Source organism: Amblyomma mixtum, chromosome 1 (genome assembly GCF_055824585.1).
Source record: "Amblyomma mixtum isolate Tamu chromosome 1, ASM5582458v1, whole genome shotgun sequence".
NCBI classification, from domain to species: Eukaryota; Metazoa; Arthropoda; class Arachnida; order Ixodida; family Ixodidae; genus Amblyomma; species Amblyomma mixtum.
Genome location: NC_143012.1, coordinates 170,091,297 through 170,109,689, shown reverse-complemented (window position 1 = coordinate 170,109,689; position 18,393 = coordinate 170,091,297). Strand labels below are relative to the sequence as shown.

General features: G+C 47.7%; 2 protein-coding genes and 2 pseudogenes across 2 annotated transcripts; 2 read left to right on the top strand and 2 right to left on the bottom strand.

Moving 5' to 3' along the window:
• Nucleotides 1-438: 438 nt before the first annotated feature.
• On the bottom strand, nt 439-1,006 carry LOC149369757 (uncharacterized; annotated as a pseudogene).
• Nucleotides 1,007-3,878: 2,872 nt separating this feature from the next.
• On the top strand, nt 3,879-6,324 carry LOC149369756 (uncharacterized; annotated as a pseudogene).
• Nucleotides 6,325-8,585: 2,261 nt separating this feature from the next.
• On the bottom strand, nt 8,586-9,635 carry LOC149369755 (uncharacterized). The gene has a single exon (XM_089577757.1). The coding sequence runs from the start codon at nt 9,618-9,620 to the stop codon at nt 8,586-8,588; it is 1,035 nt and encodes a 344-aa protein (XP_089433883.1). The 5' UTR covers nt 9,621-9,635.
• Nucleotides 9,636-10,383: 748 nt separating this feature from the next.
• Nucleotides 10,384-18,304, top strand: LOC149369754 (uncharacterized). Its single transcript, XM_089576329.1, has 5 exons — nt 10,384-10,553; nt 15,650-15,673; nt 17,031-17,164; nt 17,369-17,433; nt 17,915-18,304. Exons 1-5 carry the CDS (start codon nt 10,384-10,386, stop codon nt 18,302-18,304), a joined length of 783 nt encoding a protein of 260 aa, XP_089432455.1.
• Nucleotides 18,305-18,393: the final 89 nt, after the last annotated feature.

Below are 18,393 nucleotides of genomic sequence, written 5' to 3'. Positions count from 1 at the left end.
ATGGCCGCAGCCCATGGACGTAGGATGAGGGGAGAGTCCCCAGGGAACGATTAACATTCTCTCGTGTTTGCTGTATGTGCCACGACTCGAGAAGAAGCCTCCTGCGTGGGTTAGCTTCCGTTTCCAATACAATGGTGCTGTCGAAGTCAATTGGGTGGTCACACCCTTCACAGTGTTCGGCCACGGCGCTGCGTTGACGATTCATGTAACGGACGTCCGCTTTGTGTTGGTTCATCCTTTCCGCGAAGTTCTTCGTTTCCCCTATGTACGACGCCGGGCAGACGGAACACGGAATTTTGTACACGACGCCCTGGGCCTTTTCTCTGGGCTGCCGGTTTTTTGGGCGGGGGAGAAGGCGACCGATAGTGCTGGTCGGTTTGTGCGTTGTCAGCACCCCTTCTTTTCCGAGAATGCGACCGAGCGTCTCGCTCACGCCTCTCACGTAGGGGATGCAAACACGTTTCCGCTTCTGGCATGCGTCTGAGGAAATAATAGACCGGATTTTGTTTTGCCTTTCTTGTTTCCTGATAATGCGCCGGTTGAATGAGCTTGGGTAGCCGTTCTTTTGGAGGTCAGAAATGACTCGGTTCTTCTCCTTCCTTTTATCTTCACTTGAGGAACATATGGAGTCGGCTCTCTTCAGTAATGACGTCACGACAGATGCTTTGTGCGGGACGGGATGGTTCGAATCGAAATGTAGGTACCGTCCTGTGTGGGTTGGCTTCCTGTGCACCGAGGACTGCAGGCCTTTGTCGTGCCTTGTAAGTAGGACATCCAGAAAAGGCAGGCTGCCCTGCTGTTCATGTTCAACAGTAAATTGTATGGCCGGTTCAACTGAATTTAGATGACTCTGGAGGTTTTCTATCTCTGAGGTTTTCACCACACAAAAGCAGTCGTCTACATAACAGAGGAATAACTTTGGCTTGGGATTAAAGGAGGAGAGGGCCCGGCTTTCGACGTCTTCCATGGTTAGGTTAGCCACTGTGACTGAAATTGATGCCCCCATAGCAGTTCCGGTTGTTTGCTTGAAAAATTCTCCGTTGTAGGTGAAAAAGGTACTGCGCAGACAGAGGTCGAGAAGGCGACATACCTCATCGACGTTGAGTGGAGTTCTCTCGTGCAGCGTTTGGTCGTTTTCGAGTGCGCGGCGAGCAACGGACACAGCAAGGGGAACCGGTACGCAGGTAAATAGCGACACCACGTCAAACGAGACTAGGCTTTCGTCTTCCTCCACGGTAAGGTTCGAGACAAGTCTCGAACCTTACCGTGGAGACTTGTCTCGAACCTTACCGTGGAGGAAGACGAAAGCCTAGTCTCGTTTGACGTGGTGTCGCTATTTACCTGCGTACCGGTTCCCCTTGCTGTGTCCGTTGCTCGCCGCGCACTCGAAAACGACCAAACGCTGCACGAGAGAACTCCACTCAACGTCGATGAGGTATGTCGCCTTCTCGACCTCTGTCTGCGCAGTACCTTTTTCACCTACAACGGAGAATTTTTCAAGCAAACAACCGGAACTGCTATGGGGGCATCAATTTCAGTCACAGTGGCTAACCTAACCATGGAAGACGTCGAAAGCCGGGCCCTCTCCTCCTTTAATCCCAAGCCAAAGTTATTCCTCCGTTATGTAGACGACTGCTTTTGTGTGGTGAAAACCTCAGAGATAGAAAACCTCCAGAGTCATCTAAATTCAGTTGAACCGGCCATACAATTTACTGTTGAACATGAACAGCAGGGCAGCCTGCCTTTTCTGGATGTCCTACTTACAAGGCACGACAAAGGCCTGCAGTCCTCGGTGCACAGGAAGCCAACCCACACAGGACGGTACCTACATTTCGATTCGAACCATCCCGTCCCGCACAAAGCATCTGTCGTGACGTCATTACTGAAGAGAGCCGACTCCATATGTTCCTCAAGTGAAGATAAAAGGAAGGAGAAGAACCGAGTCATTTCTGACCTCCAAAAGAACGGCTACCCAAGCTCATTCATCCGACGCATTATCAGGAAACAAGAAAGGCAAAACAAAATCCGGTCTATTATTTCCTCAGACGCATGCCAGAAGCGGAAACGTGTTTGCATCCCCTACGTGAGAGGCGTGAGCGAGACGCTCGGTCGCATTCTCGGAAAAGAAGGGGTGCTGACAACGCACAAACCGACCAGCACTATCGGTCGCCTTCTCCCCCGCCCAAAAAACCGGCAGCCCAGAGAAAAGGCCCAGGGCGTCGTGTACAAAATTCCGTGTTCCGTCTGCCCGGCGTCGTACATAGGGGATACGAAGAACTTCGCGGAAAGGATGAACCAACACAAAGCGGACGTCCGTCACATGAATCGTCAACGCAGCGCCGTGGCCGAGCACTGTGAAGGGTGTGACCACCCAATTGACTTCGACAGCACCATTGTATTGGAAACGGAAGCTAACCCACGCAGGAGGCTTCTTCTCGAGTCGTGGCACATACAGCAAACACGAGAGAATGTTAATCGTTCCCTGGGGACTCTCCCCTCATCCTACGTCCATGGGCTGCGGCCATTGACCCGCAGGTCCTCCACACAGGGGCTTAAAAAGCCAAGCTGCGCTCGCCCGTAGTCACACCGTGAAGAAGGGGCCGAGCCGGTCCCGAAACGTCGTGTTTTTCCTGTATTTTACTTGGTTGGCGTCACTTACCTTCTCCTAACATTAAATTTCCCAACCAGACAGACTTCTGTCGAATGTTTTCTTTTGAATTTCTAGCGCTCCTTTACATTTTGCTAATCCTCTAAGCTCGTCCGCGTTCAAGCACGAGGGGAAAAAGCCAAAAAGCTCGTGACTGCACAAAGAGATTTGCAGGCTGGCCAACACGTGCAAAGTACGTGCAGAACTGGCTCTTTTCGGGAGAAAGCGCGCTGCTCGCGCAGCTACTTAATGGGAGGGAGACCGGTTTGCCCGGACAAAAGTGCGGAGTCGGCTGGAGAGGGCGCTTTTCAGTGGCGTCCGCAGCGCCCCCCTGCGAAGCTGCGGTCCCCGCGCCGTCCTGCTCGCGGGCGCACAAAAGAGGTGTTGCCGCTCGCTGTGAGTCATGGTTGGAATTCCGCGACGTTCTAAAAGTGGAGAAACTTGTGACAGCGGCTGTCACAGTAGTTCTCTGAACATCAACGGCCAAGCCGCGAGCAACGCGAGCCGGCCGGAGAGGGCGCATTTCACTGGCGTCCGCAGCGCCCTCCTGCGAAGCTGCGGATTCTTTTACCCTCACACGCAGGCTGCTGGCGCGCTCCTACTCTAGACACCAGTCGCCATCTATCGGCGCGCGCGGACCGATGGACTGCGGATCGCGCTGGCGCCGCGCATAGAATGCATGTTTACGTGTTCGCTTCTGTCGTTGTAGTGCTTCGTCATAACGTATGTGGTGTGTGGTGTGCGTCACTTCTAACATTTTCGCTCTACCAGACAGTACTGCGGTTATCTTGCGCGCAGTTAGTCGTTAGCGTGACATCTCCGAGTTTTTTTCCGTTCATTTGGATGTAAGTGCGGCGAGAGAGTGCCCGTCTGTCGCGTTGTTTGTGCCCACCATGATGATATTAATATTGATCATTAGCGCTCGTGTCCTGTCTTCACCTTTTCTGTGTCTCGTTTTTCGCGCTACGTTTTTCAATGGTGATATTCTACTGGCTCAGGATTCTAAACGCTGGCACCACAGCGGCGACGCTGCTCCACCGAGCCACTGGTGCAGCGGCGCTGCTCAGGGAAATTGTGGAATAGTATACATGGCTTGCATGTGACGTCACGTCCGGCGGCGCGCGCTGCGGCGGACATGTTGGTGCAGTGAGCGGAGTCCGCTGAGTGCGGGCCGCATGTGTTTAGTCGTGTTCGCTGGAGGTAACACGTGCAATTTTGCCTTTTGCCTAGCATGCCGCCGCTTGCCAGTAAGCAGCCATTAGACGCGACCTACCGCTCAGATCTAACGGGGTCTGAGCGCGTTCGGTATGCGGAAAAAGTTCGTCTCTGCAATAACATCGACCCCTTCATGCTGCGGCCGGGAACAGACACGACGAGCGATGTCGACGTATTCCCGGAGGTTTGTTACGGCGACATCGTCAATTACCTCGTTTTCTCGGCAAACTTCCTGACCCTCGAGGAAATGAAGGCATTTAAGTCCACCGAGGCGCATAATTATTTCACTAGCGGCTGGGTGAAGGGGCTGTCTGCAAAACAACTGCAAGATGACAAGGTACTTCTGCTTGGAGAGGTAAGCCGCAGGAACTTGATCTTACTAAGGATGAGAGTAAAATAATAACGTTTATTGAATTCACAAGGGACTTAGAGTAAGCACTCGCTCAGTAAAGTTCTAAAAAGGACTGTTTACTAACGGTCAGGCTAGTGATTCATTTCTCTTCGTATGTACTGTACCTGGACGATTTCAAATTTTTAATCACGTGTCATTCTATTTTTATGGGCATATGAAAGGAACCGTTGCTGATTTGTTTTGTTTTGGCAACCTAACGAGTTATTGCGCGAAAAAGAAACGGGTCACGCGTGAAGATTGTTATCGCTCGCTACAGATTTGCCGAACAACAATTTAGGTCTCGCCTGTTGCGTCGCGCAGTTTTTATGGCCTGCCTTAACTGATCAAGCTCATCGCTGTTGCCGTTTTCGACGGTCCGGTAGCGCGACAAGATCGACAGTGATGTGCACCTGTGCAGAGATGTGCCCAATGTTAATTTGGACTTCGCCATATTTTCCTTGCAGGTGAACCATTCACAAAGGTTGCGAGAGCAGCCTCTACGTGTTTGGATTCTGTGCAAGAAAAGTGGGGCTGTGCTCACAGCCCACTGCACGTGTATGGCAGGAGCAGGAGAGGCCTGTTCTCATGTTGGAGCCTGCCTTTATGCCGTTGAGACCGGAGTGAAAATGAAAAACGCCACCAGCTGCACCTCGAAGACCAACATCTGGCTTCCTGCCTATGTGGAGAAAGTGCAATTCAAGAGGCTCAAAGATATCAACATCACTTCATCCAGGATGAAAAAGCGAAATCTGGATGATACAATCAGCAGCAGCCAAGGGCGTCCGCAGAACTTTTTCCAGGGGGGTGCACCCGATGGCCGGTTATGGGGGAGGCGGCAGCTATGTAGTTGTTTTCTACTAGTGCATAAATAATATCCGCAATTCCAAGGGGGGGCAACCGCCCCCCCTTGCCCCCCCTTCCGGACGCCCATGGCAGCAGCACTTCAAATGAGACTGAACGGAAGAAACGAATGGATATCTCACCACCAACAGAAGAAGAACTTGGAGAACTTTACAGAGCTTTTCAAAACACCAACGTTGTACCTGCGCTATTTTCTGTGCTGCCAGAATATAGCGAGTGTTTTCAGGAGCCTGTACGGACACAACCTGTTCACTTAAGAAAGTTGTACTCGCAGGAGAACTTGGCTAATGATCTCAACGTGCTTGTGGAGAAGGCCAACAACTTTCTGTCCACATTTGCAGTCAGAGAGGACACAGTAAAGTCAGTTGAGGCTGCAACAAGGCACCAGAGCAACTCACCGGACTGGTTCCTTTACCGAGCTGGCAGAGTGACAGCTTCAGTAATGAAAAGGGTGTGTCACACAAGTGTTGAGAGCCCCAGCTGTTGAAGTCGTTATGTTATCCTGAACAAAATTCTCTCAATGTGCCTGCTGTTATGTGGGGTCGGAAACGTGAGCAAGATGCTTTAGAGGATTACAAAGGTAAAGAAGCCACCAAGCACCACGACTTCCAGTGTCGAAGGTCAGGACTGCACCTGAGCACTGCTTACCCATTTGTTGGCGCATCACCTGATGCCATAGTCGCATGCAGCTGCTGTGGGAGAGGTGTTGTGGAGTTGAAGTGCCCATTTTTGTTGAAAGACGGTGAAGAGGTCAGCACCAAGAATTCGTGTTTGAGTGACATCAATGGAACACTTAAGCTTGACAAAAGTCATGCTTACTACTACCAGATCCAGACTCAGATGAAAGTGTGCCAGGTTGAATTCTGTGACTTCGTGGTGTGGGGACCGAATGTTACACATTGAGAGAATAAGGTGTGATGATCCGTTTTGCACTGACATATTTGCTCGTGCGCGGCAGTTTTTTCAGAAGGTAATTTTACCTGAACTGTTCAGCCGCTATTTCACACGGCAACAAAACAGTCTTGAGGACAAGCCATCCGACGGTGTAGAATACTGTTTCTGCCGTGGACCGGATACTGGCAAAATGGTTGCTTGCGACAGTGCGTCATGCCAGTACAAGTGGTTCCACTTTTCCTCTGTTGGACTCAAGCGCAAGCCGAGAGCAAAAAAATGGTTTTGTCCTGAGTGCAAAGAAAACAAGAGTGATTAGCCTGTTTTACCTCGCTCTTTTACTTAAGTGCAGTTCTGGCTTCCAGCTTCTCTGTTGCCAATAGAAAGAAAATATACCCTGCCTTCTTCAATCCCTCTGTGTCAAGGCACTATTCATCTTTCCACATCAGCATCAAGAACAACACTGAACATAACACACAGCTGGCAATTGCAGGAATACAAAAATGTGTTCAAGTTGCATTGTAAAACCACTTTATTGGAGTCCATCTACAACCCTCATCAAATCAGAAAAATTTATACATCTCAAGATGTTACATTATATGTAGTGGTAAAAGCAGTAACACTGCTTCGTATGTTCAAGAAGTGTATATATTCAATGCGGGCCACAAAACATGGTATACTTAAGACATGGAGACAAAATAGAAAGAAAGGGATAATGTCGATCATGCCCCTTTTCTTTATTGTTGATGATTAACAGGAATATTCATCTTTACCATGCTGCGACTGCAAATGTATGCATTTCAAACCACAAATGTAGCAGAAACAACACAACATTGACAAAAATCTGAGGGGCAACCACACTGATGGTACAAAACGATGCAAGATACAGTGCCATGGATAGCTTGGCACCTAAATAATCTGAGATTTGCTGATGACATTGCCTTGCTAAGTCACTCAGGAGGTGAACAGTGAGTCTTTAGAACGGTGAGTCTAAAGATTAGCATGCAGAAAACCAAAGTAATGTTCAACAGTCTAGCAAGGGAACAGCAGTTCACATTTGGTAGCAAGGTGCTGGAAGTAGTAAGAGAATATGTCTACTCAAGGCAGGTAGTGACTGCTGATCCGGTTCATGAGAGGTAAGTAACTAGAAGGGTAAGAATGAGGTGGAGCGCAAATGGCAGGTTCTCTCAGATCATGAATGGCAGTTTACCAATATCCCTCAAGAGAAAAGCGTACAACAGCTGTATCTTAACGGTACTCACCTATGGGGCAGAAAAACGTGGAGGCTAACAACGCAGCGAGCCATAGAAAGAAAAATGATAGGTGTAACGTTAAAGGGTCAGTCTACTCACCGAGATGAGTATATAAATAATGGCATATTCTGGTAGTTGGCACCCTATAACATCAATAACGAGGGATCTGCGCCCGGTTTAGGCGGGAATTTATATTTTATTTCAGCGTTAAAAGTCGCGTAAAAATGCATGGTGGCGACCCCAAACGTTCATTTTGTTCAAGAAAGTGGTAGTCTTTTTTTTGTAGAAGCATAAGTGAATATACTACGTACGATTTGTATGCCCCAATGTCAGAGAAATGCACGTTTTGTTCTAGTAAACTGTAGAAGGCGTACCGCTCGCTTTTTCTGTAAATCACATGAATATTTATAGTTACACGTACGCAAAATGCAGGCACATTCCCACTTTTAGTTCAGCGTATGCTAGCAGAGAAGCAAAAATAAACTTAGCCTATAGTGGCGCCATCTGGTCGTCAGGACGGGAACCATCGCTGTAAACAAACCGACTCTCCACTTAAGCCTAGGAGCGGCAGAATCGTCACTCTAATTATTAATACAGAGCAAATTTATCTCTTATATGTTTTCTTATAGGCGAGATGAGACGAAGCGAAAGACAGGCGCCCCATTTATGGCTAGTGAACGCACTTAAAAAGGCAGCAACAACGAGGATTCAGTCCGAAGCGAGAGGTCCGGCTTCGACGGGCGCCGCCATGTTTTTCGCCGCGCGGCGGAAATCCAGATGGTTGCCAGATGAGACTACCATCTCATACAGATGTGTTCCCACATTAATAAATTCTATTTTAAAATGTTCTACCGCACTCCTTGGAACCACAGCTGGCTAAACGGTAATTTGAGTAAAGAGCTATCGGTTGCCGCAAAGAAAATATGGTCGATAAAATTCAGTAGACTGACCCTTTAAGAGATCGGAAGTAGACGGAGTAGGTGAGGGAACAAATGCGGGTTAATGACATCTTAGTCAAAATCAAGAGGAAGAAGTGGGCTTGGGCAGGGCATGTACTGCGAAGGCAAGATAACCGCTGGTCCTTAAGGGTAACAGAATGGATTCCAAGAGAACGCAAGGGTAGCAGGGGGCGTCTGAAGGTTTGGTGGGTGCAGGCTGGCGAAGGACAGGGATAATTGGAGAGACATGGGAGAGGACTTTGCCCTGCAGTGGGTGTAGTCAGGTTGATGATGACGATGAAAAGCTAATGCAGCACACTTATTTGAATCCACCCCCTGAGGTGAAATTACTTCTTTCTTGGTGGGTCTGAAACCTATAACTTCCATTATCATTCCCCAGCCAAGAAAGGCACCTGGTATTCATCGCACTGTTTTAGTGATGCTACTATTGAAGGACATAGGTTGGAAAGTGCACAGCAAACGGCAACAATCTTGTCGAGAGGTGTCAAATTATCTCCAGGTCTGCAAACAACATAGTCAATAGGCAGCGTGGCTTTCAGAATAACATACTTATTTCTGATAAGCCCGATAACTCTCTCAACGTGGATTCTCACATTAGCTAGCTTCCTCGTGGTCAGAACGTCTGCTGCGGACAGTTGCTTCTTTCCCTTTGTGAATGCTGGTACATGAAGTTTAGCACAGTAAAACCCGACACTTTCGGACACATTGAACCCTCGGTCTGCAAGCACTACATCACCTGGAAGTAAATTATCTAAAAGTCCACAGTGCTCAGTTATGTGCCTGTCACTACACCGCCCTCCCCAGCCTTCAGAGATGAAGTTGACAATGCCTTGTGGTGCAATGCCAATTAAATATTTTGCCGTATTGCTGCCTTTATACTGAGACCATGTCTCACTTCTTGGCAAATACGAAGATGGTCTCTCTATCTTTATTTCAAAGCAGTCGATTATGACTGCAACATTTTCCCCAAAAGAATCATAAAATGCTTGTGGCATGGTCGGGTGCAGAGCACTTCGTTGCGGCCACAATATTTGTGACTTTAGACGGGAGTAGGCAGAATGCAACCATTTGTCAAAGATGCGTGACACTGTGGCATCCGACACATTAAACCTAAAGGCGAGGTCAGTGATTGGTGAATTCAGTTTCAGCTTCATCATGAAGAGCAGGAACTCCTGGAATTTCACCAAACAGTTATTTGCATTGTGTGACACAAACCTCTCAAGAAAATCAAACAGTGCATAGAGAATTGTGAAATTCGCCATGCCAGTGTAGAAGACAACCTTAGCGTCGCTACATCTGAGGCCATCTTCTGTCAACTCCAGCAGCTTGCTTTCATTCCGTGAAGTGTAAAGACGCTCATTGAGTGCCACACATTCCGTCTCCAATGCTTCCATGTCGCTCATTTTAAGGTCAGTCTGGACTGCAATCCCTGCAACAAAATGAATTTTGTTCTGTAGTTCATCATGTGCTGCAAAAAAAAATAACTTGAGATATGGAGTGGGGTGGGGGGAAGCATTGTAGTAGGGCACGGGAGACAGGAGGCTGGCAAAGAAGCAAGAGGGTGACATCTGGGGTGCCCCACCTGAATGAAAAAAAAAAAACTCAGTCCCTCCTCCCCTCGCCAATTTTTTTTTGTTTCGCCGCCACAGGCCCCAAACGCACAAAATAAAAAAGACGCTCACCTGTTTCGCAGTCTTCTACGCCGACGTCGGGCTCCGCTCGCGGCGAGGACGACGGAGAAGCGGCAACGACGTCCGGATTCTGTCCTACATTGTATCTGATGCCTCAGCCTGACGCACAGCTTGAGCCACATGTTTCTGGGTCCGTCGTCTTGCCGCGCGAGCGTGGCGTCCGGGATCACCATGTTTTGCGCTGTAGCCGAGCAAAAGCGTAGGAGCCCAGTCCGGGTCCGTCTACTCCCACAGTTTTGATGGTCTGCCTACAAATGCATGAGAAATTTGTTTAAAATGAGATGTTCCGCATTGCTTGCACGTCATGCAGCTGAATAAACATTGTGCATATGCGACGGGCTTACCTTTTACGAAGTGGGCGCCGCAAGCACGTATACCCGTCCTTTCGGTGTTGAGATCAGCGCGTTTTAACCGAGCCAGCCACACATCCCGTCGCTTCGCGCACAAGGCTTTCGTACGGTCCCCCTGATGCTCGATGATCTTTGGGAGACGAAAAAAGTTGGTGTTTGTTGACTTCGCCCAACAAGTGCGGTTGGAGCATCCAACAACAGCGCAGATAACCATCGCGACGCCGTTGGCAGATCACCGTACGCGCGACTACCACGGCTACCACGGCTGCTGCGACTGCACCAACATGGCGGCACAGTATCCCAGGGTTCCTCGCTACGACGTCAGTGCAAGCCATGTATTGCAAACAGCAAGGATTTTTCCCGCGGAGTAGTCGGCCAGGTAGCGTACGGACTGGAAACCGGCACTTCTAAGCAGATTTCTGCGCTGGCGTGTCGTTTGTTGCCGTCTTTTACGTGCGCCAGCATCTATGATAATTTTAGGCGCAGGAATGTGGATTTACTGATTTGAATCAGTGGTGTAGTAAATGGATAGGCGAGCTGGAGACTGAAGGTTGTCCCGACGAAGCGCGTGTTTTCGATCACCTCCTTGCGCTGAGCTTGCTCTAGTTTCCATTAAACACATTTCATGCACAGGATTGTAAGCACGACCGCTACCGATTTCAGTTGCTCTTTCCGCACGCATGTCATAGAGATCGGGGGGGGGGGGGGGTTAAAGGTTTTACCGTAGTGTCTTTCTGCTTTTGCTATCTACCGTAATCATAGGAAAATATGCGCGATTTTAATACATTCATTCACACTTAGCCAAACGCCTACGCAACGCTGTCACACGCGGCGAGAGCTAAAGAATAAAATGAACGCGATTTCGGACCTCAGAATTCGTGAAAGCTGGATTCGGTGCTAATATCTATTCAAGATTTGATAATTTGAGCAAAAGTACGTTTTTACGCATCAGGTTGCATAAACCATGACAAATTTTGTTTTTTGTTGGCGCTGCGCTCAGTTAAGCTCACAGCGGTAATTTAATTGTTGATGAACTGGCGCAGCACGCATGCGACAAGAAAGCCCTGTTTGTGGGTGGTACTTTATGGCCGAAGGATTAAGAGTGCATGGGAATTGGAACTGCAAGCTAGCCGCACACCAAATACTTGATATTGAGCAAAAAGTTTTCTTTTTTTTTTGCAGTGGAGCACCAAGACGGTAGCGATATAAGCACGAGCGCGTTCTAAGCGTCAGCACAATTCACGTGAATGTCAAACTAAATGTCATTAAAACGCATCAATGTGCTCCCTTTAATAACGTGAATACTTCCTGCAACACAGCCACGCTGCGGAAGTATGCTCGGCAATGTTTCTTTAGCTCCCGAAGCGTGGCTATAGACCAGAATCCAGAGCAGGTCCTGGGCGCGGCCATTTTCCGCCGACTGGTGCGCCGCGGTGCGGGCGTTTCTTTGGGGACTGCGGGGCGGCGGCATCTCCGCGGCCGCGCCTGCATATAGCCGCGCTTCGGGCGCTAAAAAAAACATTGCCGAGCATACTTCCGCTGCATGGCTGTGTTGCAGGAAGTATTCACGCTATCAAAGGGAGCACATTGATGCGTTTTAATGACATTTAGTTTGACATTCACGTGAATTGTGCTGACGCTTGAACGCGCTCCTGCTTATATCGCTACCGTATTGGTGCTCCACTACAAAAAAAAAAAAACTTTTTGCTCAATATCAAGTATTTGGTGTGCGGCTAGCTTGCAGTTCCAATTCCCATGCACTCTTAATCCTTCGGCCATAAAGTACCACCCACAAACAGGGCTTTCTTGTCGCATGCGTGGTGCGCCAGTTTATCAAAACAAATTACCGCTGTGAGCTTAACAGAGTCGCAGCGTCAACAAAAAACAAAATTTCTCATGGTTTATGCAACGTGGCGCATAAAAACGTACTTTTCCTCAAATTATCAAAGCTTGAATAGATATTAGCAGCGAATCCAGCTTTCACGAATTCTGAGGTCCGAAGTCGCGTTCATTTTATTCGGTAGCTCTCGCCGCGTGTGACAGCGTTGCTTAGGCGTTTGGCTAAGTGTGAATGAATGTATTAAAATCGCGCATTTTCCCATGATTAAGGTAGATAGCAAAAGCACTACGGTAAACCCTTTACCCCCCCCCCCCCCCCCCCTTTTGATCCCTATGACATGCGTGCGGAAAGAGGAACTGAAATCGGTAGCGGTCGTGCTTATAATCCTGTGCATGAAATGTGTTTAATGGGAACTAGAGCAAGCTCAGCGCAAGGAGGTGAGCGAAAACACGCGCTTCATCGGGACAACCTTCAGTCTGCAGCTCGCCTATCTAGTTACTACACCACTGATTCAAATCAATAAATCCACATTCCTGCGCCTAAAATTATCATAGATGATAGCGCACGTAAAAGACGGCAACAAACGACAGGCCAGCGCAGAAATCTGATTAGAAGTGCCGGTTTCCAGTCCGCACGCTACCTGGCCGACTACTCCGCGGGAAAAATCCTTGCTGTTTGCAATACTATTCCAGAATTCCCCTAAGCAGCGCCGCCGCACCAGCGGCTCGGTGTAGCAGCGTCGCCGCTGCGGTACCAGCGTTTAGAATCCTGAGCCAGCAGAATATTATCATTGAAAAACGTAGCGCGAAAAACTAGACACAGAAAAGGTGAAGACAGGACACGAGCGCTAATCATCAATATCATCGTGATGGGCCCAAACAACGAGACAGACGCGCACTGCCTCGCCACACTTACATCCAAATGAACAGAAAAAAACTCGGAGATGTCACATTAACGACTAACTGCGCGCAAGATAACCGCAGTACTGTCTGGTAGAGGGAAAATGTGAGTAGTGATGCACAGCACACACGCTCATACGTTATGATGAAGCACTACAACGACAGAAGCGAACACGTAAACATGCATTCTACGCGCGGCGCCGGCGCGACCCGCAATCCATCGGTCCGCGCGCAACGTTTTTAGATCCCTTTCAGTTTGCAAGCTCCCCGCGCCGCGCCCGAGAAAGCGGCCCCCGTCCGCTTCCACTCACCACGCGGCGCTGCTGTCGCTGTCGGCCCGGAGGCGCCGGAGCGCTCGCGCTTGGCAGTTGCTGTGACAGCCTGTTCTCATCCGCGATAACATTGGGAGCGAACGCGTCGAACTCAAATTTGCTGTACTTTTGGAGCTGTCACGTTGAAACTTCAGCCTCATGGTTAAAGAAATGTTTCACCTGGCTAGTAATGGTGAGATAAAGAGCAGCTGATGCCAGTTCGCAAAAAACCAATCGTTTGCATTGCGCTTTATCGCATCACGTTTGCGACGTTTAGCGCTGATGATATGCGTATGTTGGAGTAGAGCTATCAATATTTCTTCGGGAGAATGCACGAAACATTAATGAAAGGATAAATCTAGCGATGTTCCGCTTCTAGATCAGTCACGAAATTCCGCGCTATATTATCAACGAAGCACCGCACATGCGAGCAGAATTTTGCACGTTCTTTAGAATTCCACTTTCAGAGAACACAAGTATAAATGCAGACACACTTAGCTGGATGCAGGGAGAGAATAACTATAGAAGAGCTTTTTATTTGCAATGATAGAACAGACAGGAGCAGCGTACTGCACTTTCATTTTTAGAATGTTAATTTCATTGAACACAGACAAGCATTAAATGCAGACACACTAAGTCGGAAGCACGGAGGGAGTGGCTACTTGAAGGCGAGCTTTTTTATTTGCAATGACAATATTTCTCTGTTCTCTAGCTGACGGTTCACATCTCTCGCCTAGAAGTGGATGCGTGTCACTATGACAAAATGCAGCACTTGGCATGTAAAAGTGGCCATATGCTCTGCACATCCAAGCCGAACAAGGTTTTGCAATTCAAGCTCGTCTAGCAGCTCCCTAGAAACGTCCCTTTCAAAAACGGGACCTTCCTTCAAAGAAATTGGGATTGCTTTGTTTACAATGTTGGTAAACTAGCATCTTTTTGGTGGGATGCTTTAAGCACCCTTGCTTGAAGCTTTTTTATACTGTAAGATAAGCGTCACTGCCAACAACTGGCACAGGACAGCTGATATCTTCCATGCTGATATCTGCTGGCTGCTCCAAATCAGGCGGCGGTGACCACGGCGTAGACGCGAAGGGCCACGCTGGTCGGGCAAACAGCGTGGCGAGCGCCACCGCACGGAAGGAAACGGAAAGGCGACAATCCGCGCACCGCAGCTTTCAAACTGAAAGGGATCTAAAAACGTTGGTCCGCGCGCGCCGATAGATGGCGACTGGTGTCGAGAGTAAGGGCGCGCCAGCAGCCTGCGTGTGAGGGTAAAAGAATCTGGTCTATGGAGAACCTGCGCTGCCTAGGTGGCGCTGCTAAATTTAAAGCCCCTTGGACATGCCGCGCCACCTCGTGAACAAATCGTAAAACCCTAGTAGGACGGCGCGAGGGGTCCTGTGTAGCGTTGTAGCGTTGTAGCGTGGTCGGCGAGCATAGCGTGCAGAAGGGTTGAAATGCGGGCCAGTTGGTACATTGTAAACTGAGAAAAAACCAGTCACACAAGACGACGGACAAGAAGAGAGTACACACCACAACGACTGGACACACCACCAGTCGTTGTGGTGTGTACTCTCTTCTTGTCCGTCGTCTTGTGTGACTGGTTTTTTCTCAGAGCATAGCGTGGCCTTCGGCTTGTCAGATCTTTTTCGATTTGTCTGTGTTGTGAACCGCAGAGTGTGAAATTCAGAGTGATTTGATTGCCTCAGCGAACTGAAGTGTCACACACGCTGCAGCGGCTGTCATCATGCCGCCAGTGATACTGCAGTATGGTTTTCAGAAAATAGTTTCCGATATCAGTGGTATCTTTAACGGCGGCGCACTTAAGAAGGGCCGGAAGCTTTGTACCGCGAAATATGTGTACGCAGTAGAGGAAACCATCCCGGCTGTTGGCGGACCGTCGTATCTGCGTGCGAAGTGCCACTCGCAAGTGAAGAAAGCCTCGTACGACGTAAACATTCAAGTAAGTGAATTTTCACGCATTTACTTTACAAGTTAAGCATGGTAAACATGTGCACATCGCCACGTGTTTCGCGCTTTTCTTGAACTATATTTACGCCGCTAATGTCGTGTCCTTGCGTTTCGATCGATGCGCACCGCTCCGCAGTTTAGTGTGTACGGCCGGCGCTCATGATATTTGTGGCCTCTGTTTATTTTTTTAAGCTGACTGCAGGGCGCGAGATCCACGGCGCATCGTGCACGTGCAAAGCAGGGGCTGTTGGCACGTGCAAACATGCTGCGGCTGTGATGCTGTACGTGAACGACGGTGACGAACCGTCGTCAACTGACAAGCTGCAGGTTTGGGGCCGCCCTGCTTCTAAACCGGACACCTCGAAAAAAGAGCCCATCGAGGATCTCTTTGGAGGTAAATAAAATAAATGAGAGGCATAAAATGACTGCAGCATTTTATGTTACCGCTACCTATTTATTTATGCTGAAAGCTGCCCTACACACAGCTTCATTGGTTTTAAACTTGTTATTGAATCATTCCAGCCACTAGCATCTGCTTTGCACGGCTGATTTTCATGTGCTTTCTTCGCTCCACCTCTAAAGTCCTTTCATGAACAGCCAAATTGACTCGTTGAGATTATAGCCATTGAGTTCGGTTTTCTTTTTTTGTATGAAAATCAGCCCAGCATCCTAAACCAGCTCGTTTGTTTTTCACGGTTGTATTACCATCATGTAAGAATATTCAATTATGAAATAATGCTCGGTATATATTCATATTTTTTGCAGGGTACCCAGCTATACTTACAATTAAAACCTCACATTTTTTGTGAATCTGATGTTGGTTGTATGTGTTGTACTTGCTTTTTTTTTTCAGAGTACAAGCCTGTATATGTAGGAGCCAAGGCTCCGAAGGAAGAGCCACCATCATATGTTCTTTCGCACTTCCCAGACATTAACAGCAGCATGCATGCTGCCCTGCGCATTCAGCAGGTTGGCAATACTGAGCGTGAAGTGCAAGAAGTCCTTGAGGACCTGATATCCCAAGCAGCACTAAATGCTGATATAAGCAAAATAGAAAAAATGCTTGATTATCAAAAGCAGCTGCCAGTGTACACGTCGAAAAGCATGTCACAGTTGGTTGCTGCTGGAGGTCCTCAGGAGCAGCTCTTCTTTAAGTCAAGAGTGGCTTGCACACAGTCCGAGGCTGCAGTTTTAGCAGCACAGACTGTAATGCAGGCAAAATGTGCACGGTTGGTGGCAGAGCTTCTATTGTTTTTATTCTTACCCTCATCATATGCTTTATGTATTTCATGCATGCCTTTATTTATTCAAACTGTAATGTCGTCCGATGGGGCCAGTAATGCTTTCACCTCTAAAATTTGGTGTGAGAATGCATGCTAAGCTTGCTAAAGCAAGATACCAGCTGGGCGGCTTTACGGGTCATTTATCAATGACATATTTCTATGAACATGTCTTCCCACTTAAGAAGTGTATGATAAAATTATGACAGCATGACGCTCTCCAAAACAACTGTGGAAGCGTTCAAATATGCTAACTGTAATGGTTCTTAATTATTGGGTTACTTGGTCTTGATTTGGCATTCTCCAACTATGCTCTTATCCATGAGCAAATGTAGGACCAGTGGAATTGATTTGAGGCATGACACCATATTAATGTCAACTGCAACAGTGGCATGTCATTCTTGCACTCACTGTTCGGAAATGTTCTGTTTACGATAATCCTCTGAATTCTTGCTTTGCTTGGATTCGCAGGTGGCACACAGAGCGTGCACTGAGAATTTCGAGCTCTACTGCCCATCGAGTGCTTACCAGACGACGTGGTTTCGACTCACTGGCTAAGCAGTTGCGGCACTCAAAGACGCCCCATGTGCCAGCTGTTGTGTATGGTGGGCATCTATTTTTCTAAACCACTGAACATGCCTAAACTAACTTTTTGAAATAGGACAAGTAGTGTAGTTTGCTGTGCTCTTGCATGGATTTATTTATTATTGGTAAACATACGTGTTGATATTGTTGTCTCTGCTCAAATACATGCATAATCCTAAGCAGTGAGAAGGCCTTAGCACAACTTCCCCTTTCCTTTTCTCCAGGCACCGAGACTGAGCCAGAGGCAAGAAGAGAATTTGAAAGAAAGCACTATGTACAAGTAACGCAGGTATTTTATCACTTTTTTATTCTGTTCATGTTTTTTACTGTGGGAAAATAGCTTTCTTAAATTTTCATATGTATAAAACAGCAATCAAACAACAATTCTGTGTTTACAGGAACTACAAAGCACAATACAAAAGCAAATAGCTGATGTGCATACCTATTCATAAAGGCACCAACCACATCAGTACTGCTAAACACTAAGAACAACTACACAAATTAATAGACTTGTGCTAACTTTCAAGGGTTATTGCTTTTTTTATGCAAAAGGGCTGCTTTCTGTGTGCTTCTTGGCATACTTCATCAAAAAATGACTTCATCAAACTAAACTGCATTGTTGTTGATACGACTTCCGTGCCTCTGTTCTAGCTTTCAACTATATCAGCCAATTCATTACTATATTGAGATAGTATTTGTTCCTGCATGCATACAAGAAAAGCTTTATTGTGTACATGCTATGACATATTACCATGTAATGTACTGTGCAGGTCGGACTGGTTGTTCACCCGCAACAGCCCTGGCTCTGTGCAAGTCCTGATGGGCTCTTTGAATCATGTGACGGGACCATCTTACTGGAAATCAAGTGCCCGTACTCAAGGAAAAATGAAGACCTCATTGATCACGAGAGCTGCACAAGCTTTGTGACCTATTTGGTGTATGACGATGGCTGCCTGAAATTGTGCCAAAATCATCCCTACTACTGCCAGGTACAAGTAGCAATGTATGTGACCAACACTACGGAATGCTTTTTTTTTGTCTACAGCAAAAAACAAAGTGTCACAGTCATTGTGGAAAGGGATGAAATCTTCTTGTCGGAGAAAATTCCTCGGCTGGAAGATTTTTACTTTTCTTTTTTGATTAAAGAGATCATGAAGTGACTGGTTTCAAGCGAGATTTGCTGAACACATTTTCGGTGGATACTGCAATAACTATCTTAGGCTTCCAGTAGGATCCAGGCAATACTAGG